This window comes from Lissotriton helveticus, chromosome 10 (genome assembly GCF_964261635.1).
Source record: "Lissotriton helveticus chromosome 10, aLisHel1.1, whole genome shotgun sequence".
Taxonomy (NCBI): domain Eukaryota; kingdom Metazoa; phylum Chordata; class Amphibia; order Caudata; family Salamandridae; genus Lissotriton; species Lissotriton helveticus.
This window is the reverse complement of record NC_136071.1, coordinates 392,930,965-392,956,206: the sequence shown is the minus strand read 5'-3', so window position 1 is coordinate 392,956,206 and position 25,242 is coordinate 392,930,965. Positions and strand designations below refer to the sequence as shown.

The window sequence follows — 25,242 nt, the reverse complement described above, 5'->3', positions numbered from 1 at the left end:
AATTCAGCCTCTTGCCAGTGCTCAGATTGACCCGGTGGTTGCCTGTGGGGGCCACCTGCACTTATTTTTGGGGACCGACACTTTTGTATGTGCATCAGACATTTACCCAGAGCAAGAGAGGGAAAAACAAACAAAACAGCCAGACGGGGAAGAGAAAGACATCACAACCATCACAAAGAGAGAAAAGAGGAACCTGCAAGACTGATATAAAGGGTCATGGAGTGTCTGGTAGTAAATTATAGAGGCAGGAGGTGGATTAAGACTACCAGCCTTGGTATTCAGTGCACAAGAGCTTCAGGTACCTGCACTCTTTTGTTTACAAATCAAGCAAGGCCTCTTGCCAACTCACAGGCCTATTTTACCTTAAAACAGCTAGACATTGGTCAACCATTCTCTGCCCTATTTTCCATGTTTTTCTCTGCCTCCATGCATTTATACCCTGCTGGTAGTTGTTCCCCTTTCCTTGTGCTAGAATAAGTTGAATTCATGCCTGATGTTGAGGTGTCCCTGTTACAGGTTCATTGCATTCGCTGTCTTGATGTCTCTGAATTTTCCACCCAATTGCCAGTTTATTCAACGTCCCGGTGTCAGAGTGTCTCTTGTCCAGTTTTGACTCTTGTCCGAATGTAATGTGAAGCGTGTTGTGCTAAGGCTGTGGATGAAGATGTGTGTTTCGAATTATGACAGAAGTGTGTGAGCGTGTGTGAGCTGGTAAATATTCTAAGAAGGGATCAGTGTCCTATTGGCACCATGGTTCCTGACCCAAAGTGCGTATCACTCTGCTTCTCGTTGTACTAGTATCTCTTTTCTCACGTGAAGTGAATTCTCTGTCCAATTGTAAATTTTGCCCTGCACCAATATCCTTGTGCCAGTGTCTCCCTATATAATTCAAAATACATGTACATTTTAAATCGTATTGGTAAAAGAAAGAATATTTGTAAATTAACACTTTCCATTCAGTGTATAGTTAATTACGGAGGTTGAAATTTTGTGCTTCTGCCACGCTATTTTGGTATGCCTCGTTGGAATAATAGAAAGATATTAAACCTTGTAATTCGATTTGGGTAGCTGGCAAGTGTCATTGTATTCCACTGTTCCAGTGTAAGTCTCTATGTCCTAACAATTTAATTCTCAATATGTCCCATGTATATCTTACTTTCACATTGTTCTTGCCTAGCTGTCAGAGACGTAAGTACCTCAATGTCTCAGTGTCAGTGTATTCCATACTAGAGTCCCAGGTATTACCTGTCCAAGTGTCAGGTTTCTCCCAGCCCAATGAAAATTACTCTCTGTCTCTTTGTAACCCTATTCTCCATCCCAGTGTCACTGTGTTCCGTGTCCTAGTGTCAAGTGCACCCTGTTCCAAAGGAAGAGAGTCTTACCGCCAAGGTTTCAGATCATTAGCACTGCAGACTCTCCTTTCCTCATCCCCGGTTACTTAACTTCCATTGCCACTGTTTGTATTTTATGCCTTGGTGTCTCTGTGTTTTCTGTACCAATATGAATGTACCCTAATTTTTGTGCTTGCTACATTGATGTCAGTGTGTTTTCTGCCCCATTGAATGTACCCTTGGCTCCATGCCCATGTATGTAGCCCCTATTCAGTGTATGTATTCCCTAGTCCCCGCATAAGTATATTTCCCTTTGCAGATTTATTTAATTTCATAATGCATGTGTCTCCCATTGTATTTTTGTGGTGGTGTATTTTGTGGGCCAATGTGATTGTTATCTGTCCCAGAGTCAGAGATTTTGTCATGTGATGTATTCACTGTCCTACAGCCGATGTCCAAAAATCCCAATCTCAGTTTAGTTCCTGTATACGTTTTTAGGTCTCGGCCTGAACCAGCGCATGCGCTGCCCTGGCCAGACTTTTAGTGAGGGCTTCAGAAAATGCTACCACTGTGGCCAAGAGCTTGAGTGCATGTGCGCGGGAGCGCGCTTACAAGCAGAGGCGCCATATGACTTTCCTCTCTCGGCATGGGTCATCAGATTTCAAGATACGAGAGCTTTCTTTCACATTCCTGAAGCCGATAGCTTCCTTGTTTAAATGTATTTGTTGCACTCTACCGCTCTCTTGTGGCCTCTAGCAGTGACGCTATAAAGCAGTGATTTGGAATGGTCTAAATAAAGTACCAGCCCTGATAGTAAATTGTGTCATAGTTGGTTTATTGGAGGGTGACCTGGTTGTGTAGCCTGATTCCAGTGCTTTCATGCAATTCTCTGATAAGAGGTTGAAGAGTACTAGCATGAGACCCCTGTGACCTGCATACCGTATGCATCATTGTAAGGGGTACTAGGTGGTCAGCTCACCATGTGTTTGGTTGTGTTTCGTATTTTTAAGAATGCATCTCATTGGACAGTTGCAAGCAAGTAAAAGTAGTTACAGATAGAACCAACCCAAATGTGCGCCAATCAGTGACGTTATGCCCATATCAGTACAGGGTGTCTTGTTTCAATGGTAGAAAATAGGGACGTGTGTAAGGGAAGCTTCACCGCGCCGGGACTTGAAAACCAGTTTTGCCACTTCCCACTACCGTTGCATTGAGCTGCCCAAACATGGAGGCACGCAACGACATCAGGCGCTAATCTCCAGGATGGCTTCATTTCATTTGCACAAGAGCCCCCCTGGGGCCTACTCACTAACTGCAGCCGCTGCAGAGTGCTTCCATTAGCAGGCTGCAGCCTCCCTCCCTCCTACCGGCACCTTTAGCTGCTAACATTACTTCGGCCGATTGATCGGTGGGAATTCATTAGCAGGAATATGGAGCATCATTCCTGGCCTGGACCCCGAGCGGCGGCCTCCACCTCAGGTTCCAGCCTGCTGGTGGTAGGAGGCACAGCGCAAGGCCTAAGTACCCCACGTATGTTTGTATGTATGTCTTTAAGTTGAAGGTATAAACTTATAGAGCACAACCTAGCTGCAGGCAGGGCTTTAAGTGGGATGATAAAAATGGGGGTGGGGTCCCTCAAAAGGGCGTGGCCTGTGTATTTAAGGGGGTGGCTTAAAACACTTAAACTAAAAATCTGTGCTTAGCATAGTGTGCTGCCCAACTTTTATTTTGCTGTTTCTGTCATTGCATCCTGATATATGATACAAGTAACATCATACCTACAACAAGTCAGGAATATTGGCTTTGTCAATGGTTGTTAGATGTATAAGATAAATAAACAGCAACTATGGCTTGTATATAATATTGAAAAAGCTTCCACTTAAAGCCCTGGTGACACCTCGACACTGTTGCTGCTCCCGAGTACCAAAAAGAGAAGGCAAATTCAGAGAGAAAATGACTCTTTAAAGGATTTCCCTTCCCCCAACAACGCTCACCTGGCATGACGTCATGCCCTAACTTCTCCGCTAGTGAGCAGTGTGAGCACACGCACATCGATGTGCCTGCTGTCACTGCAGTCCGGAAAAAAACGTACCGCCTGTTCCAGGGCAAAAAACAGAGCCCAATAGAGACACGTTTCGAGGCCACCTTTAAAACAAGCATTGGCATAGCCAATAGGTCTCGCTTTTAGGACCTATTAAGTATTTAGTTACGCAGCACAATATCCTTGGTCCAACAACATCAACTGTTGCGTGGCTAAACACTTATAAGGTCCCTAAGGTGAGACCTATTGGCTATGCCAATGCTTGTTCAATAAGCTCCTAAAAACGTGCCTATTTAGGCTTGCTATTGACAGGAGGGGTAAAAACAGGGGAGCAACCAACATTGGCACTCACCCTAGCTGATTGTACTCTTCTTTCTCTGTTGCTCTCATCTAACTATTAAATGAAGAAACACAGCCATTTTGTGTGGTACATTGTAACAGTACCAAGTAAGGGCCTGTGAAACACAAGCTGGGAATAGGATCAGTAGAGAGAAGTGCCAGCTTTCCTATATCTTGGAAGAGTGAGGATATTGTGACATCAGGACAGCAGAGAGCATGATGTTGTGTGTGTCTGCATTTGTTTGTGTGGTGTTGACTATGCATGTTAATTAGAGCACGTTACTATTTTTTATGTGAATAGTTATGTTTTGTGATTTGGAAGGAGAGTTCTTGCCTGAAAATGAAAGACTGAATGAAGGCAGTATACAGCAGGCAAGAAAACAATCCTTTGTTTTGTGCGAAAAATAAGTTAATATTATAACATGTGCTAGGAGATAGTGAAGATGATATTACATATTGTATGGCTTTGTGTGGAAAACCAACAGTAGAAAGAGTAAGCAGTGTCTTAGTTTATGAGATGAAACCAATAGATATTGTGTTTTTCAGTGTCATCTCATATGATGGGCCTCAGTGAAGGAGAGTTTAGGAAAGTATTTTCCTATGCATAGCCTTGATGAGAGATAGGTCAAAGGTCGCCATATTTTGTTATTTTGTTAAAGCGGTAAGGTAGAAACGTGGATTTAGGGAATGTTGGCCATCTGTAGCATAAAAGCTGACCCTGTGGTGGTTTATGGGTTGAGGAAAGGTGCAACACTGATACTGTTTAAATGATGACCTATAAGAGAACTTCTAATGGAATTATCCAATGCAAACGTTTCATTGATATGGTTTTATTAAGCGCTACACATGCCCAAAGGCATCTTGGCGCTGACATCAAATCAGGTAAATAGCAATAGAAAAACAGTCTTAAAGAGAGGCCAAAAAAAGTCAAGTTTTAAGTTGCTTTCTAAAACTAGATAAACTCAACTGAAGTTTAAGTTCAACGGGGAGTGTTTTCCACAACTTGCATGTGGAGTACACAAAGCTCCTATCTTCTCATGAGACTTTTTCAAAGTTGGGTATTGCCAGAGCTCTAGATGCAGTGGAGCGCAGGTGCCTTCTAGGTATGTACCACTTAAAACTTTTCTGCAGCGATTTTGGATCAATCACACAAGAGGATTTATGGGCCTTACAAAGTGCCTTTAAGACCACCCGTTTCTTAATTGGGAGCCGTGAAGATCAACTAACACTTGAGACACTGAGTGAAATTTAGGTATCTTCTTTAGGAGACAGGCAGTGGCAGTCTGTAAAAGCTGGAGTTTATTAAGTGTGCCTAAATGAAGACCCTGGTACAAAGCATTGCAGTTGTCCAGCTTTGACAACACTAATGCAATGATCACTGATTTTTGTAGTTCAAAAGGGAGAAAGGGAAGAATTTTCCTTAACATTTTTAAAGTGAAAAAGCAAAACGAGGTAATTGTGCTGACCAGGTCTCTAAAAGTGAGGTTGGCATCGAACATCCCCCCTAAATCCTTGACTTTCAGTGCTGGACTAGGGAGAGTACCAAAAGATAAAGGTAACCAACAAGTGTCCTTGCCGACTAGGAGAATATTAGTTTTGTCAGAGTTTAGCTTGAGAGAATTAAGCCTCCTCCACTTGGCCACTTCACACATACAATTGTTGAAACTCTTGGTGACCTCCTCGACATTATTCGGAATGGCCACAATCATTTGTGTGTCGTCTGCATAAGCAATGGTGAAGAAGCCAAAAGCTTTAATAAGTTTCACTTAGGGGGCAACATAAATATTAAACAGCGTAGGGCTCAGAGATGAGCCCTGGGGGACTCGGCAGGGTAACAAGAAGGGGTTTGACCTGAAGTCACCAAGACAAACTGACTGTTCCCTGTTAGAGAGAAAAGAGGTCAAAAGGTTTAAATTTATAATTGCAAAGGACCTATTGGAATATATCTGGACTATTAATGTTAGAATAACGTTTTACCATTTTGCAGGTGAGAAGACGAGTGGTCTTATCGGTGTGTCTGAACTCATCATCTCTACAGCTTTGCAAGGGATCATATTTTGCTTGGTGGGCGCCCAACCTCTCCTGGTGGTTGGATTCTCAGGGCCTTTATTGGTCTTTGAAGAGGCGTTTTACATGGTGAGTGTGTAGTAGTAATCATTTTTGAGTACCTATTTTTTTTAATGTTGTTTGAAGACTTTTGTTCAGGTTTGATTCAATTTATTGTCTGTTTTACATCAGGGAATATGTTCTTCCCCTCATTTGTCTTGAAATTTAATTTAAAAACGTATTGTTCTGGCAATAAAGGGTGCAGAAAGCCTGCATGACTATTGTCACCTTTTCCCGCGTGGGGTAATATATCAACCTCTTTTTGGTGGAAATATTGTACTTTCAGACATTTATATATCACGTGTGTGCTTTAACAAGATCACCACAGGGATCAGAGAAGATTATTTGAAGCTGTGGTCACCTTTCTACTCGGAGGGAGCAATTGTGGTGTTACCATCGCTGTAGAGGAACTGAATGAGGTCTTTGCTGGGAGGCACTTCCAAGGCCTAGAAAATTACAAAGTCTTGAGGCTTTCTCACTCTTGCCAGGTAATTCTAGGGCCTTTAACACATCCTGGTGTCTCTTTACATTTCAACCCTGCAGCTTCAACAATATTTGCACCTTTATCAAAAGCTAGAGAGTTCCTTGAAGTCCGCAGTTACCTTGATGCCCATTTTTCTGCCTGACTTCAAACCATGGACCAAAGTTGATTAGAAGGCAATCATAGTAGTAGCAATGAACATTGATATATAAGTATAGATCTTAGCATTGGTCACATGCAAAAGAGTAAACCACTTCTAGAGCACAACTTCGAATAACATGTGAACTATGATGCTGGGGAATCCACATTAAACGCGACTGCTGCGTGTCTGCATCATCTAGCTCTGCCAGCATTTCAGCGCCCTACACCTGAGCTCCCTTGTGATCTTTGACTGTCTTGTGGGGCATCTACATTAAACGCCACTGCCGCGTGTCTGCAGCATCCAGCTCTGCCAGCACTTCAGAGCCCTGCACTCCGAGCTCCCTGGAAATCCATCAGCGGACCCGTCCGCCTGTCTCCCGCCGCCCGACTGCTCTCCTGTCACCGGAGCAGGGGCTGCCGAGAGGAGACGGGCGAGGGGCGGACTTCAAGGTCCAGAGGCCCTTGCGGTGTTCCGCCTCCCGGCGAAGCGCCAGGCGGCGCTTAAATCTGAGAGCAGCCCCGTTGAGAGGGGGAATCCACATTAAACGCGACTGCTGCGTGTCTGCAGCATCTAGCTCTGCCAGCATTTCAGCGCCCTACACCTGAGCTCCCTTGTGATCTTTGACTGTCTTGTGGGGCATCTACATTAAACGCGACTGCCGCGTGTCTGCAGCATCCAGCTCTGCCAGCACTTCAGAGCCCTGCACTCCGAGCTCCCTGGAAATCCATCAGCGGACCCGTCCGCCTGTCTCCCGCCGCCCGACTGCTCTCCTGTCACCGGAGCAGGGGCCGCCGAGAGGAGACGGGCGAGGGGCGGACTTCAAGGTTCAGAGGCCCTTGCGGTGTTCCGCCTCCCGGCGAAGCGCCAGGCGGCGCTTAAATCTGAGAGCAGCCCCGTTGAGAGGGGGAATCCACATTAAACGCGACTGCTGCGTGTCTGCAGCATCTAGCTCTGCCAGCATTTTAGCGCCCTACACCTGAGCTCCCTTGTGATCTTTGACTGTCTTGTGGGGCATCAACATTAAACGCGACTGCCGCGTGTCTGCAGCATCCAGCTCTGCCAGCACTTCAGAGCCCTGCACTCCGAGCTCCCTGGAAATCCATCAGCGGACCCGTCCGCCTGTCTCCCGCCGCCCGACTGCTCTCCTGTCACCGGAGCAGGGGCCGCCGAGAGGAGACGGGCGAGGGGCGGACTTCAAGGTCCAGAGGCCCTTGCAGTGTTCCGCCTCCCGGCGAAGCGCCAGGCGGCGCTTAAATCTGAGAACAGCCTCGTCTCGCGGGACGCCGGGCGAAGCCCGGGCCAAGGGCGGGCCCGTTGTTGCCCGTTAGTGCCCGGTAGAGACCGGACCGGGCCACCTCCCTTGGCTTTGGCTTTTGCTATCAATATTGCCACCACTCAGTGCATAGGACCCTATACATGTCCACCATGCCTGGTAGAACCAGAAGTAAAACTAAAACAGCATTGGCTGTAGCCCAAATCACCGGGCCTATAGATCAATTTATTTCCCGGGTTAACGAGACAATTGACCATAGTATTTCTCTATTGGAACGAAGAGTATCTTTGGACCTTATGAACGCTAAACGCTCGTCTTTGGGCCCTCTAGCAACTGCAAGCTCACCCGCCCAGCAAATTTTATCTAATTGCTCCCTCCCTTTACCTCCGACTGTTGCTGATATACACACAGTACCAAGCTCAGTCGATTTATCAGTAACCCAATCAGAATCGGACTCATTATTAGCTGATCTAGAGGCCACTCCAGACCTAGAAGCCTGTCAAACACTCGAAAGGTCAGAGTTAACCATAGATAAACACCTTCGAGGACTAAGGGAAGGAGCCATTCCTAAACAAGGCCTCACAAATGCATCTGATAACGTACTAATTTCTGTTACTCCTTCAGGACTTGAAAGGGAACCTGGGAGGGGTAGATTCAAACACCCAACACAACCAACGCAATCTATGATAACTTCTTCAACAGAAAGCAATTTCTTACTACCTTCCACTCTTATTGAGGACACGGATAATCTCTGTAAAGTATGTAAAACTACAACACAAATACTAACCTCAATTAAAGATCTTCTCTCCCAACAGTTAAAACCTATACAAATTAGTATAAGGAATTTGGAAGCCCAATTAGCAATTTTATCACGAACTTACCCTACCACAAAAAATTTACACTTAGCTACGCAAGGGTTAGGAAACAACACCCACCCCCCAAAACCTTCCAACCAACCTCAATTGGCAGTAGCTATCAAACAACACGTCCCGACTATTCTGCCTTGCCAAAAATCAACTCATAATGGTCCCGTACAAAAACAGCGTGAAACAACCCCTAGTGTACAAAAGACTAAAACTATTACGGATTTGTCCCAGCAGACACCCAGCATTGGCCCAGTAAAAACAGGGCAAACTGGGAAAATAGTAGCCAATGCAACTATAAAACATACTGTAAATAAGCAGGCACCACCACCCTCTAAATTAACGGCCATACAACCACAGCCGATATCTAAAAAGACACCAAGATATAGGCGTCCAGTGCACCTCCCACCAGAAGCAACCCCCTTTACAATCATCCTCACAGGCGTACCTGAACTAAATGAAGGTATGACCGAAACCGCCTGGTCACTTAAAAACAAAGTCACGCAGTGGCTAAGTATAAATAGACCACTAGAACCATACCACTCTGGAGAGATCTCCACAGTACGTAGAGTGACATGGATAGGCGAAGAAACTAAGTCGATCCCCGGAGATTGCATTATAGTAACATGCAGGGATCCATCCGCTGTGGATCATATTTGTTCATGGCCCCTATTGGAGAAAAAGGGTGGAATAGACGTCCAACACCTTTCTTTTTTCTATCCTCCTCTGGATCCGCATCAATATATTTCTATCCCTAACTGGCAGCACCCACAAGAAGACCATTGGAACCAGGTAGAATATAGCCGTGGGCGCAGAAATAGAAATAGAAACAGAAATAGAATCATAGATTGGCATAAACAGCCCTGGCAAGCCAGACCATATCATCCATTGGAGGGCTGGCAGGGTCCTCCGGTAAGAAACCGCTACGACTGCTTAGAGATGGTCGATTGACCGGCAAGGTACTTAAAAGCCAAGAGCAAGAACATCTATACCACGACCTCTCCACCCAATCATAGTTCACAGCCACGCCCATGCCCGTTTAATTCTGGAGGTCTAGTAAAGCAAACTTCGTTTACCAGCATTAATCTAGTAAACATTGACAACGCTACCTCCAAGGAAGCGGTGCCCCTAGCCCCGGTCTCCCCCATGGACAGTATAGATCGAAACCTTAATAAATTCAATGATTCGAGATATACTACGACCCCTCTCCTGATTCCCACAATGAATTTTTCCTGTGAATCCCCTGCTCCACACCCATCCAGTGAACCCAGCAAACTGAACTTTTCCATAATGTATTGGAATGTTGCAGGCTTGCTTTCCAAATTACCACTCGAACCATGGTCTGACATAGTAAGAGCCCATCAGGTTCTTTGTTTCCAGGAAACATGGTCCACCACTCCCAATCATTTGGTAGGATACAAAACCTTTTTTTCCTCAGCAGTGCAGGGAGTTATGGGTAGGCCTAAGGGGGGTCTTGTGATCTATGTAGATAGTACTCTCCCTTTTCTATCAATTAAATTGTTAAAAGAATCTTTGTCATATCAAATTCTGCAAATAAACTTTACAAATGACTCTACCTACATTTTTATTAATTATTATAATAATTCAACTACATTGGACTGTCTGTCAATCCTAGTAGAAATTGCCACATTCTTAATATTCCTTCAAAATGAACTTAACCAAAGCACATTATATCTAATGTGGGGTGGTGACTTTAACCTCCCGTTATGCCCTAATCATAAAAATGGAAACTGTGGACTGCTAAATGAAAACGACAGTCCCATGCCCCATTACGTCCACTCAACCTGTGGAAATAAGTTAAATGAGATCCTATTTTCATTAGACCTGGACTTTGCAAACGAATTAGCAGACCCCCAGAAGGACTTTTCTCCAACCTTTCATGGAAGAGGTTTTCTAACCACTATAGACTATATACTGTCCTCTCAAACACTCAAGGGGCAACTAACTAATTTTGCAACCGGGACAAACGTTATGAGTGACCATTACCCAATCAGTGTAAAACTCACACCAAAAATGGCTAACGCTTATTTTATGAAAACGAGTCTCTTGAAGCAAAATTTGCTTACCATGAATAGACCGAATGGATACACAGTTAAATGGGCCAAGATTGACCCGGTGGAAACAACTGCGAAAATCCTTGAAAAAACTAAGCCCTGGATACTTGACTGTTTATCATCTGAAACTACGCCCAGGTCAATCGTTAACAGTTTCCAGAACATCTTGAAAACAATTGGGAATGAACTCTTTGTCAAGCTAAAAAACACTAAGCCTTCTACAGCAAGATGGTTTGACACAGCTTGTCGGAAAGCCCTCTCAAGGCTAAAAGAGGCCCTACATAGACCCCTAAGAAACCAACTGGAAATTTCCAACTTAAGGAAAATCTATAACCAAGCTAGACGAGATCGCAAAAAAGAAATCAAGAAAGATCTATGGGCGCAACTTCATGACAGTTGCCTAAGAAAAGATAGCGCCCAATTTTGGCAAGTCATAAGATCCCCTTTCTTGGCTGAGAATGCTCAAGGCCAGCACTTAGACGTAGCAGTCACGGAGGATGATTGGGTCACGCACTTTTCCAAAATCTTTGGCCCTCCCTCACATACAGCTACATCTACAGGAGTAGAACCAAGTGAAGACCATACACCAAAGAATAACATCTATCCAATAAACATCCAATTCCATCATAGCGAAATCATTAAAGCGATCAAGGCATCAAAATCAGCCAAGGCTCCGGGCCCTGATGGAGTGCCAATGGACATTTTCCTCCAAAATGTAGAAATTTGGTCACCGATAATCACCCAGGTCCTGATAGCAGTAACATCGGCAGGGCTCTTTCAATCATGGTCAACGTCAATCCTTCTTCCCATCTTTAAAAAAGGCGATCGCAATGACCCAGCCTGCTACAGGCCAATCTCCCTTCTGGACTCCTTGGGCAAAATTGCAGGTCGAGTGCTCCTGGACTGTCTCCAATCTTGGGCCAAGGAAAACAACATCATGACCGACCTGCAATACGGTTTCCAGAAGGGGCTTGGGACCGTGGAGCAGGCCTTGAACCTTGCCCTCTTGACTGGGAAATACGTTGGCGCCAAAGGAGGTAACATCTTCCTCGTCTATGTCGACCTTAGTGCGGCATTTGACTGTGTCCAACATGAAAAACTTTGGAAAATACTCGCCGACCTTGGAGTGGACCCTCCATTAATTGTCTTCCTCCGCGAACTTTATTCTAATGCCTCAGGGCGAGTCAGATTCGGCACTAGCGGCGAGTTGTCTCGCCCCTTTTCAATAACAAAAGGAGTAAGACAGGGTTGCGTACTGGCTCCCTTCCTGTTCAATCTCTATACCAACGGACTAGAGCAGGCTATGTTGGAAGGGAGCCAGGATCTACCCCACATAAACCACCGTCCAATACCGACACTGCTATATGCAGATGATTCAGTCATCCTGGCCCGCACATTAAATCAACTACAAAAACAAACCAATAAGTATAGCAACTTTATGGACTCACTTGGCCTGAAAATTAACATAAAAAAAACTTTCATCATGCATATTGGCCCTAGGGTAAAAAAAACAAAACCAATAATGGTGGACAATATAAAGTTGGAAAAAACTCCTGTCTATCCATATTTGGGGATTCTTGTGGACAACGAACTGAATTGGCGTCAAGCCACGGCCACTAGAAACCTTCTTTTTCGACGTGCAACATCGGCCTTGACTTCTTTCTCAAGAAAACTGGGCAAACCAGCGGCACCTGAACTCCTGAAAGTGTACTATGCTAAATGCCATAGTGTGGCAACCTATGGAGCGGGTGTTTGGGGGCATGGCCACATAGATCATCTACAAGTAACAGAGAACAGCTTCATTAAATATGTGCTGGCCCTCCCACAGAGCGCCCCCAACCTTTTCTTCCCACAGTGAGCTTGGCATGGAATATATTACAGACACTATTCGTTCACAACCAATCTTACTGTGGCAACGTATATGGTCTAAACCCGAGTGCCATCTAACTCGATCCTTGATCTCGGACTGTTTAACCTTGACCCACTGGCACAAGATTCCATGGTTGGTTTATGTATGTAACTTTTTTAACGACATAGGACACAAGTCATACTTTGATGACCCACCCAGTATCGAAGATATATCTAGAAAGCAGCTAAAGATGATGTGCTTGGCCCACTTGAGAGAGCTGCGAAATCAGACAGAAATCATAAAGTCTTCGAACAGCCAAATTTGTGCAATACAACCTCTCAAAAGCATCCAATCGTACCTGTCCTACTTTTTATCAAATCAGGAGAAATACTTATTAACAAGATTTCGTTTTAATATCTTTTTTCGTTTAATTTCATTCCCTGAAATCCATAACTGGTCCCGCACACTCATGAACTGTCCGTGCGATGGAATATCCTTACAAACAACGAGTCACATTATTTTCTTTTGCAAATACTACAAAACTCCGCGTAAATCCTGGATTATCCCACTTATTAGATCCAGTGGTCATAGACAGTGTCATTCTGCATTGTTCTTTTTACAATCCTTGGATTCGCCGTATGTAGCAAAATCTGTGGCGACCTTCTTAAAAGCCACCATCAAAATCCGTCAAAAATTACAAATTGAATAGAATCATTTTAATAATGACTCTTTCTTTATTATGAGTTTTCACATGAGTTATTTTATGTATTTCTCTCTTTTTTTTTATTTCTTCTTTGTGTTTCATTTTAAATCATGTACTTTTTATGATTATACAAGTGGCAATCGAATAAAAGTATTGAACTGAACTGCTTCTCCAACAACTGTTAGTGTTATTAGGTGCTCTTACACTTCTCTGCCTAAAGTACAGGTTACCTTGAAATATAGAAGTGGCTTTTATCAGAATTTGATTAACTTGTATGGGGAGAGAGTTGTGAGAATTGTGCCCATGTAGGTGAATGGACTCTGGATGAGGATGACTAAGAAGATTTAATTAAAATTACCAAGGCACAATTACATACTCATGCATAGACAATCCTTACTAGACTTAGCTTGCTGAGCTTATGCAAGGCGCTGCCATGGAATCTGACTTTTCTGTTCATGCTGGACAGCCCTTTTTCATTCATTTTTAAGACCAGCATAGCCCCAAGAAATTTCTTTCCCAGCTGAACTACTGCTACAACGTTTTTCTTCTTGTATCCAACCATAGAAATTTGGCAGAAGACCTTACAACTCTGTGCTAAAAGGGTTTGCCCTCACCTCTGATCAATGATCCACTCCATTTTCTTTTTGATTGACCTGTGTGTTTTCTTCTGTTATCCAGTGCACCTAGGAATGATTGGACCTTGACCCCTTCAGCTTGAATACAAACTTGCTTCATATTTTGTTGCTTTGATTTCTATCCACACTTAAGGTACTGAGCCAGCTCTTTGGTACCATAAGGAAACTGGACACACAGTACTCATCTCTTGATAGAAGCGGATGATGGCCATTTTTATTGTTTTTCAACGGATGTTTTTCTTCTGTCTTTAAGGTGTGAACACAAATGATATTCGGGTGAAATCTGCTGAGTTCATCGCAGCCACATGCACACTTTTTTCCCTCACAATCTGAGTGTATTGTTATTCAGAAACTTAATTCTGACTATGGCCAGTCACATCCTTTGATCCGTGTGAGTGATGCTGGAAATCTTTGACTAAAGTTTGTTTTACCTTTTTCTTTTTTCCTATTTCTTTTTCAAGCCATTTTTGATACATTATTTTTGCTTATCCATCCCTGCCAGGGCATCTTTTCAAAATGAGCTTGGTCAATTAGGCACCACACTAATAACATTGTCTTGTTAATCCTTGTTTTGTTTTAGAGCATCAGCAGGCCCGGTTTAGATTACGCAATGTCTATTTATAGCAGGAGCAATGCCTTATATCCTCTTATGATTCTCACATCATCTGATATTTCTTGCAAAAGTTGGAGGATGTCATTAGTATAAAAACTGAAAAGGACATGGAAACTTGACACAAATGTGCCAGTTGTTTTACCTTTGCATTTGGTCACTTGTGGACCTACACAATCAAATTAATGCATGTTTCAACCAATATGTTGGTTAGCTGAAATGTCATGTCATCTTTTCTCAGCTCTTCCCAAACCAACACTTGATCAGTTTGTTCAGAAACCAAGATGACGGCAAGGAAGGTGGCAAGCAGAGGCTTCTTGTTCTTGAGTTTTTATTTTCAAGCGATTGCAAGACCAAACTTTGGTTCATGGTAGACAGCCCCTGTCTCAATTTGGCTAAGGGTTATTGGCCTGTTGCTTTCCTGATCTTTGATCTAACCTTTACTGTATAATGTAGTCAGTATGCTTTTACATTAAGACTCAGAAACAGCTAGATAGGTCTCTGAGTCTGATATATCACTTCCAAAATTGGACACCAGAGTTGACAACTATTTAACAGATTCCACACAGCTTACTAGGCCGTGTTTGTCCCAAAGCGATTTGAAAACAATTGCTGCACATATTCATCAGCTTCATTGCTGTCCGATGAACAAGAGTATTATGTTTAAAGCACTTTAAATCCTCTGCCAGATGTAATTAACTGTACAAACTACCAATATAACGAATGGTCTAAGTCACTATGATCCATATGCCCCTCAGTAAACATTCTCTGTCTAACTCCTAGATTCAGATATTCTAATTGGGGAGGCAATTATCTCCCACCATATGTAATACATTTCACAAATTATCTGACTTTTAGGGGACAGATTAAACTCAGCTCCTTATCCTCGGCTCAGTTAATGCCTATCAGTTGTTTATTTTCTGCTGTTCCAAAAAATCCTCGTTGTGTAGGCTTTGCTCTGTAAAAACGCCAATTAAATACAATACAACAGAATAAAGTAGAATGAAAAAAGTCCTAGCTATCGTAACTGAAAGTTTCATTTCTATAAAAAACTTGGAGGCCAGTATTATGCTACCCTTTACTCATTTATTTTTCCATCAGCCAATAAGAGTTAAGAAATAAAAAAAATACATTGTCCAAGAGACGATGGGAAAGAAGAAACATTCAACCAATCATAATGAAACAGCAATATATTCAATCATCAGTCTTCATGCCCCCCTTACTTCCTGCAACGAATGCTGTTCCAAATGTCGATATCATTTTTGCTTATTTGAATCATTTCCTAAATGAGGGATAAAGAAAGGTATTACGATATTGTAAGCAACATTTATTCCAAAATGGACATGTGAATAGGACCAAATCATTCCATAGAATGAAATACATTAAACAAATATGGTTTCCAAATAACCATTTAAAAACTCTATAACCATAAATATTACTTAGAAAAAATACATCCAATCAATTAAATTCTTAATGTTTACTTGCTGCCAACTAATATTAACCAAAACTCAGAAGACTCCAGGGCGGGAGGATCAAAAGTCTTTGATAATGTGGAAGGATGATTCTCACCTTAGTTTCCCTAATAGAATTGAAACTTTCTGTTACAATAGCTAGGAAATGTTCATTCTGTGACAGGACCGGAGGTGAGGGTTATGTTATGTTATGTTATGTTATGTTATGTTATTAGGTGATTTGTATAGCGCTCAGCTACTCACCAATGGAGCAATATCTCAAATTTGATTTGAAATAGAATGTCTTAAAAATAGAGTCGGGGGACCAATTTGTTGCATTTAAGATATCTTCCAATTTTGTGTCCAAAGTAAAAGTCTTGAAGTTCTTGTCTCTTGGAGCCCAATGTAGGTTCGGGTTTAAGAGGCGGAAGCAGGTGTGGCAGTAACCGCCTAACCAATTTTACGTTGGTGTTAAAAAGCCTAATCTTGGTTTGCAGTGTTAGGTCCTTGGAGGTCCAGGTCTTCTTTAGCTGAATTAAGACAGCCCTTGCTGTGTAGATTCTTGTCTTGATGGTGGCATCTTTCCCACCCTGCTCGTCTGTGACACTGCCCAGTTAGGGGAAGGCCTCAGCCTCTTCCAGTGTATCACCTGTAAGCCATTCCCTGATCAGCCATGGCCGCAAGAAAATTCAGGATGTCAAGAATATAACCATTGGTACCATACCAATTTATACCTCTTAACTGTTCCATCTGTCCATGCTTCAGTGAGGAGGAATTGTCTTGAAAGGCCAGGGATGTTCCATTGTTTCTTGTAATCCTTCAAGTCATCAGATACAACTTGCCATCTGACACTGAGTGGTGGGGATTCCCTAGGGGATCCTGAAGAATATCTGGGAGATGGGGTATAGGCATGGAAATCCCAAAAATTTCCATCAGAACTGGATACTATAGCTGAAACTTCCGAGTCGGTATCGCCACCACCAGATCTGCCATTTGTCTCTTTGTTCGAGCCGAGAGGTGGCTTATCATTGAGAAGCAAGGAAAGGCATATCCCTGTTCTTTGGACCAATCTTGTTGAAAAGCATAGGTTGCTTCCAGATCCGGTTTCCAGCTGAAATACCTGAGAAGTTGATGGTCCAACCTAAAGGCAACTAGGTCGACTGAGAACGGACCCCCAAAACTTCGAGATTTGTTTGAAAATAGTCAGATGGAGCTTCCAAGCACTAGAATTCTGAAAATGACAAGATTTTCAATCCACCAGTATGGTCGATTTTCCCCTGCAGCTTTTCCACAGTTACTGAGATATTTTTATCTAGACAAAATTCCCAAAAGTACCTGGCCAGGTCTACTAAAGTTTTGGCTCATGTTTTCCCCAAATGATTAATATAGTGCACTGCTGCAAGATTGGCCATCTTCGAAAGAATCTTGGGATGAACTTTGTCCTTGGTTCAGCTTTGAACTGTGAAAGACCTGGCAAGTAGCTCCAAGTAATTGAAGTGCAAATAGGGCAGACCATCTTTGACCTGTGGAAAAATTTCCACATCAGGCTTCCCAGCCTTCTCCTCTGGCATCCGACTCTATAATGATATCTACACTCGATCCAAAAATCGCTCTTCCATTCCATGCTTCCATTTTAGACAACCACCAATTCATGTCCCCACTTGCTTCCTGGGATAGATAGATCTCTTGAGAATAAGTGAGACCTTTCCCGAGATTTTCCACCATGTGGCGTTGAAGAGCCCTGTAATGAAGGGCACCAGGGAAATAAGCTTGAATGGGAGATGATAGTAGGCCTTCTGGCAAGCGTTTTGTGTAGCTCCTGCTGTATTTTTTTCATTTTTCCGGAAGGTAAGCTGAGGGTAACATGCATGGAGTCTATTACCAAATCAAGGAAGGTAACGGTTTGACAGGGAATTAAACTGGATCCAGCCATGCCACCCCACTACCATCGCTTGTTGGGGGATCACCTGACCCTTCTCCAACAGGAAGTTATGGCTCTAATTGCCAAGGGAGTCATCAAGCGAGTTCCTGCCCCAGAAATAAGTCATGGTTGCTATTCCCACTACTTTCTGGTGGCCAAGAAGGACAAGGGCCTCCATCCTATCTTGGATCTCAGAGACGTCAACCGCTTCCTCCAGAAGGAGAAGTTCAAAATGTTGACCCTGGTTTAGGTCGTCTGCCCTCGACCCTGGAGACTGGATGCTAACGTTGGACTTGCAGGATGTGGTTCACGGTAGGCCACGAGCACTTTCAGGTTACCGTGCTCTCCTTTGGCCTTACTAGCGCCCCTTGGGTGTTCACAAAAGTGATGGTGTTGGTCGCAGCTCATCTGCGCAGATCAGGGGTTCCAGTCTTCCCCTATCTTGATGACTGGTTGTTGAAATGTTGAAGGCTGGCTTGCCCCAGCAGTCATCTCCCACCTCCGGAATACGGCTAACCTCCTGCATTCGCTGGGGTTCTCCATCAACGTGCCAAAGTCACACCTGACCCCCCCTCTCAGAAGCTCCTCTTCATTGGAGTGGTTCTGGACATGACGCAGTTTCGGGTGTATCCTCCCGAACAACGAGTCTGGGATATTCGGGCTATGATTCCGATCTTTCGGCCTCTATCCCGGTTTTCGGTCAGGATGACCCTGAGGCTGCTGGGCCTCATGGCTTCCTGCATCCTGCTGGTCGATCATGCCCGGTGGCATATGCGGGCTCTGCAGTGGGACCTGAAGTTCCAGTGGGCGCAGCATCAGGGAAATCTGTCTGATAGCATCCAGATCTTGGAGGGCACTGCACGACAATTACAGTGGTGGCTCACGAACCAGGATTGGGTCAATGGCAGATCCCTCTCCCTTTCCCATTAGGAACACACATTGGTGACAGACGCATCCCTTCTGGGATGGGGCGGCCACATGGGAGAGGCGGAGATCAGAGGTCTCTGGTCTCCGGCGGAGTCTGAGCTCTACATCAACCTTCTGGAGCTTTGGGCAATCCATCTTGCACTGAAAGCATTCCTTCCCTCTGTCCGTGGAAGTGTAGTGCAGGTGTTCACGGACAACACCTCCGCCATGTGGTACTGCAACAAACAAGGCGGGTGGGGTCGTGGACCCTATGTCAAGAGGCTCTCCGTCTCTGGACATGGCTGGAACATCAGGGCATATCCCTGGTGGTTCAACACCTTGCAGATTCACTGAACGCCAAGGTGGATGAACTCAGCCGCAGGTGCATGAAGGATGACGAATGGCGTCTTTACTCAGAGATGGTGCAAGGTCTCTTTCAACAGTGGAGAGAGCCTTGGTTAGATTTATTTGCCTCCGAAGAGAACACGCAATGTCAGCTGTTTTGCTCTTTGGAATTTCCAAGGCGGCACTCACTAGGGGACGCCATTAGTCGCGAGTGGAGTTGCCGTCTTCTATACGCCTTTCCACCTATACCACTTCTGCCCAGAGTGCTAAAGAAGATCAAGTGCAACCGGGCCCAAGTCATTGTTGTGGCCCCAGATTGGGAACGAAGAGTCTGGTATCCCGAGCTGCTCAACATAGCCATCGATTCCCCGATCCAACTGCCTCTTCAGGAGGATCTTCTGTCGCAGCAGTAGGGGACGGTCCTCCACCCAAACCTGTCCAGCCTCCACCTCCTTGCATGGAGATTGAGCGGCTGCAGTTGACTTCATTTGACTTACCTCCCATGGTCTGTGATTTAATCTTGGCAGCCAGGCGTCCCTCCACTAAGACAGTATATGCATGCAGATGGAGTAAATTTGTGGCGTGGTGCAAAGCAAAGGCTGTGGATCCCCTTTCTGCCCCTCTTTCTGAGGTTCTCTTGTTCCTCCTGTCTTTGGCCCAGCAGGGCTCTGCTCTGGGCACTCTTAAGGGCTACCTCTCGGCCATTTCAGCCTTCCTCAGGCTTCCTGATCAGCCTTCTCTTTTCAAGTCCCCTGTTGTAAATAGATTTCTCAAAGGCATTACTCATCTTTTTCCTCCGGTTACCTTCGTAATACCTCAGTGGGACTTGAACTTGGTTCTTACTTATCTGATGTTCGCTCCCTTTGAGCTGCTACATAATTGTCCTCTCATACTCCTCACTCTAAAAACTGCTTTTCTGTTGGCCATCACCTCTGCCCGCAGGATGAGTGAGCTACAAGCTCTGTCTTCCAAGCCTCCTTTTCTGGCTGTTCATCCGGACAATGTCGTCCTCAGAACTCGACCTTCCTTTCTTCCAAAGGTGGTCACTTCTTTCCTTATTGGCCAATCCATCACTTTGCCCACCTTCTTTTCGCCTAAGGCATCCTTCAAAAAAGAGGAAGAGAGACTCCACTTTCTTGATCCAAAACGTGCGCTCTCCTTTTATTTGGATCACACCAAACAATTCCGGGTGGACAACCAGCTCTTTGTTGGTTACGGAGGCACTAAGAAAGGTCGAGCCGTGCATAAACGGACCATCTACAGGTGGGTCGTTCTGTGCATCAAGGGCTGCTATTCTTTGGCAAAGGAGGAGCCTCTAGTGGGGCTGCGCGCCCATTCCTCCAGGGCGACGACAGCTACTACTGCTTTGGGAAGGAGAGTCCCCCTTAATGACATCTGTCAGGCAGCTACGTGGGCATCACTGCACACATTCACCAAGCACTACTGCCTGGACAGCCAAGTCTTGAGAGACAGCTTCTTTGGCCGTTGTGTTGTCCAGGATTTTTTGGTGTGAACTTAGTTTTCAGACCCACCTCTGGGGTTGGTATTGCTGGGTATTCTAAGGCAAGGAATCTATAACTAACTGTTTCTTTCAGATGAACAAGTTACTTGCCTTCTGTAATGATATATCTGTAAGAAACATAGGTTAGTTATAGAATCCTTACCGCTCCGCCCATCCTCCCCGTTCCGAGAACTGACTTCTAGGGTTAAGGACTTCCTTTCAGGGCCCTAGTTTTGTGCACTAGCGGTCAGTGTCTTGCATGGCTCTGTGCTTCTGGCGTGGAAAGTCATGTACAGAACTGACGTCAGCGTGCAAGGGCGGCGTCTATGTAGCTTCCGCAAAAGTCATCCCGGCGACCATGATGCCAACGACGGACACGGAGTCGACCAACGCCACCTTCGGACGTGCAGTGGTACTGCTGCCGAAAAACTTTCTGCATCCAGTCTGACCCCTGGGGGTAATCTAAGGTAAGGAATCTATAACTAATCTATGTTTCTTACAGATATATCATTATCAAAGGTAAGTAACTTGTTCTTTAGTGTGAATTCAATTCTTTGGATGTGATTTTGGCTCGTATATTAGTTTTGTGTGGCCTAGACCACCATTCTCCCAAATTGGTTTTATGTGGTTTTCTTAACAGCCAGTGTTTCTGTGTTTTATTTCTTCATGAGGTCTTCTTTTTAGCTTGCTATATCTGTGCCTGATTGGATTGAGATATATGGTAAGGACACTAGCATAGTACACATTACAAGTACGTTTTCTAAGCGGTCGTCATATGAGCTGGTTGTCTGAAAAAAAAAACGTTTAAAATAAGTATCTTTTCACTTTTGGATTAATCTGTCAAAAGAAGGTTAATACTGGAAACGTTTTTCTGAAGCATGAGGCCAGGTAGCAAACCATCAGCACTTGCATCCAAAAGAACTGAGATGTTCCATCTGAAGACTGCGTATTTGCAGGACTAATTGGACAATACCCTACCTATATTTAATTGGCAAACACAACAATTAGACTATATTTTTTATCAGGGAGCTAATGGGTAACATTTCTGACTTGGTGATCAGATTTTGTATTCTCTGTATATGAGACAAGCATACTTCAGCATTTTGACCCTTTGGAGTTTGGTAATGTATTTATTGTTAATGCCAAGTTAAAACACATTATCATAATAAAGACTGGTGGAGTAAACAATAGATCTCACAAGAGCAACACTTTAATACAGGGGAATAACACATTTATGACTATGGCCAGGTGAACCCTATTTATCACCTCTTAATAAACCTACTCACTTGTGGATTGAGTATTATCCTAGAAGAATGCATAATTTCCTCCATATTTTCCACAGTAACAACCTCCTCCAAGATTTTACACTGGGCTGAGATGGTGACCAGGATTTTAGAGAGCGGAAGCTGCCCGGGTCCGACCTTGGCAGCCTGCACGATCAGGGAAGCTTGCTGGGCCCTAATGATACCTGTCTCTGCCTGAGCCCCACCCCATCTTCCTTGACCCACTGCGGCGGCATCGGGGCACGGCGAACGCCTGCGAGACCTAGAGCGGCCTGGCGGCTGCTGGGTGGTCCGCAGTGTCGGGGGCCTTGACCCACGTGCTCTGTGTAGAACGCACCACCGCTAAGGACTCTCCTTTTCTGCCACTCCGTTGCAATCTTTACCCCAACAGTGGTGGTCGGCCCCCTCCAAGGAGTGGACGGGAGCCCCTTTCACCACACATCTGGGGATACTTGCTGGAGGTTGAGGGTGCCTGGCCCCACCTGAGTCACCACCTGCCTTCCCTGATCCCCACCAAGGCATTGGCACATAGCGGAAGCCTGAGGGATCTGGAGCTGCCTAGCAACTGTCAGGTAGGCTGCGGCAGGGGTCTCCAACCCCAGGCACCTCACTGGCCGCGCCGCTCACAGGAGATTTCCCCTCCCCTTCACCGCAGGCTACCCCCTCCACAGATGTGAGGACAAGAAACAGACTCCTTGCTTGGGGGAAGGCCCTCCCCTGTCCCGAAGACCTTTATTGACCCACCACTATACAAGGCCCATGCCAGCAGGAGGCACCTGCGATAAATTCTGAAACCCAGCCTATGTGGGTACAGCATACATGCTCACCATCTTCACCCGCTTCGCGCTGAGCAGCGCTTGGGAGTATTCCCATATCGGAGCCATCATCGAGTTGCGTGGTGAGGACTCTCCATCCACTCACACTTGTCGTACACTAGCTTACCCACGAGACTAGGGGGTGACCTTGACATTTACCTCATTGTGCAGGATGCGAAGCCTCACCTGTTGATCCTATCCAATTCCTGAGCACATTGCGTCAGACACAGGGCAGCCCAATGTATCGGCACCACCATCGAGACACAAGTGGGGTTCCCTACTCACAGTCACTGCTAGCCCTCCTGTGCCTTAGGCACAATCACAGATACACTGCAAGTTATCTCTACCTGTTTACTGAGACTAACTTCTGATCCCTGACGCACTGTGGTGGGGTTCGGTTGCCCATATGTGTTGCCAGCTTGACAACGTAGGGGGTTTGGTCCCTCCCCACCAGCTCGTCTTCATGCACCTGAAACAGACCTTCCTCAAATCTCACGGAATGGGCAGACTCCAATCAGCCACGACCGCCACGCCGGCGTGAACACAAACTACAAAACGTACGCCAAGCATCATACTGGATACCTTTTTTTATTTTAAAGGAGTTTTATATAGCACGAACTTGACCTGAAGGCACCAGTTGCATTTCAGATGGACACATTCATTTTTTGTTGTTGTTAGGCATAGGGAGATTGTTTGATTTTCCCAGAATCACAGGATGTTGAGCGTCCCAGTAGAGACTTGAAACTGCTTCCCCGGCTTCGAGGTCGACCATTGTAGCCATTAGGCCACACCTGGGAATTTTTCTCAAACTCCAATTGCAACGGGTAAACTGGACTGGTGCTTGCTGCCATCAAAAACTCAGGCCTTGCAATAGAAACACACTTCAATGCATTGGCTTCAAACTTCATCTTCCTATGGGGTGACCACTGAAAACTTGCTGACAAGGTGGCGGACGGTTAGAAGCAATTTGCCACCCTGGAACTGATAATAATGGACGCACAGCACACTCAACGAGATCTGCAAAGCTGTGTCCACCACCTGTAAGACAGAGCTGACGACCTCAAAGGTAGGTCCCCTAGAAGCAATGCGGCCTACCGGAGGGAGTTGAGGGTCGCGACCCTCTTCAATATTTCGGGACTTGGTTTAGGACCTTCACTCCAGTAGCGGAACTTACACCCTTCTTCTCTCTGGAGATTCTCGGGAGAGGGCACATTGAGTACCCACAAGCTGCCCCCTCACCGGTGACCCCCACCCAAGGTAAATTCTAGTGAAACCTCTTCATTTTAAAGACCAAGGCACCATCTTGGATGTCGCACATTGTGCACGCCCACATAAAGTCGAGGACAACGTGGTCATGCTATTTCCCGATTACACTGAGCAGTTTAAAAACAAAGATCCTCCTTTCTAGGAATGAAGTACCATCTGGGCCAACATGGGGCCCATTACTCACTCCTCTTTCCTGCTTGCTTGAAGGTCAAAGCCACTGACACTACTCACTTCTTCACTAGCCCAAAAGAGTCATGGGACTGGGTAGAAAAACAATAAGGCCCTGCAGCTGCTGGCAAGACTGGCCTGCTCCGGACCCAACCAAAGCAGAGAAGGAGACACAGATTCCGCACTCGGAACACTCGTCGTCCCCCCATGACTTCACCTACGAATCTTGAACAGATCATTGGGGACTGCCACTGTGCCCTGCAGGCGGCTGCGGACATAGCACCAGATACCAATCTCACTGATGACGACAAAGGTCCCCATCTCTTCACCATGGATGAAGACACACTCCTCTCAGATGACTCGCAGCAGGTTGCTCTGAGTCATTCTAAAACACTGCTGACACCGATGGATAATCCAACCTGATAGCGAAGGACTATTGATACCTGCCAAGTATTTGAGAATCTTGTATAAGAGTCTCTTTTCCATGCTTTTATCACTAGGTACTAGGCCTCTCCCTTTTCTATCCTACCCACACCCTCTTATTCGCCTCGCCAGGTGAGCCTACTTTCCTCCCATCACGCCCATACTCCCTCCACTCTCCTTATTCTCATAGTAGGGGGGAGTTTTTCCATGGACCCCTGGGTGCTGCATGCATACTAGACATATTCCCCCCACCTCACTTGGTTGCCTCATCTTAATACACCCTCGATGGCGCTGCTGTGGTTCCGCCTCCCCTCCCCGGGGGACCTGTAGGCTACCATGGGCCTACATACTTTACTACATAGGGCAACAGCTATCTGGCACAACAATAGGGCATTTCCCTGGTAGTTCAACACCTGTCCAGTTCTCTGAATGCCAGGGCGGACGAGCTCAGCCAAAGGTGCCTCACAAAGCACGAATGGTGTCTCCCTCCAGAGGTTTCACAAGATCGCTTTCAGCGGTGGGGAGAGCCTTTGTTTAGTTCGTTTTGCCTCCGAAGAGAACCCGCAGTGTCAGCAGTTTTGCATGTTGGTGTTTCCAAGGCAGCACTTGCTCGACGACACTTTTCGTCATGAGTGGAGCTCAGGCCTCCTTTACGCCTTTCTCCCTATACATCTCCTGCCCAGAGTGCTCAAGAAGATCAGGAGCGAATGGGCAC

The 25,242-nt window shown here is 45.3% G+C and overlaps 1 protein-coding gene across 4 annotated transcripts in view; it reads left to right on the top strand.

Moving 5' to 3' along the window:
- SLC4A2 (solute carrier family 4 member 2) overlaps window positions 1-25,242 on the top strand; it is a 1,409,997-nt gene that overhangs the window by 1,119,848 nt on the left and 264,907 nt on the right. For all 4 annotated transcript variants that reach the window (XM_078662834.1, XM_078662833.1, XM_078662832.1 and 1 more), the window contains one exon: window positions 5,699-5,847. In XM_078662834.1, coding sequence (XP_078518960.1) covers window positions 5,699-5,847 — 149 coding nt within the window. The remainder of the gene's footprint in view (window positions 1-5,698; window positions 5,848-25,242) is intronic.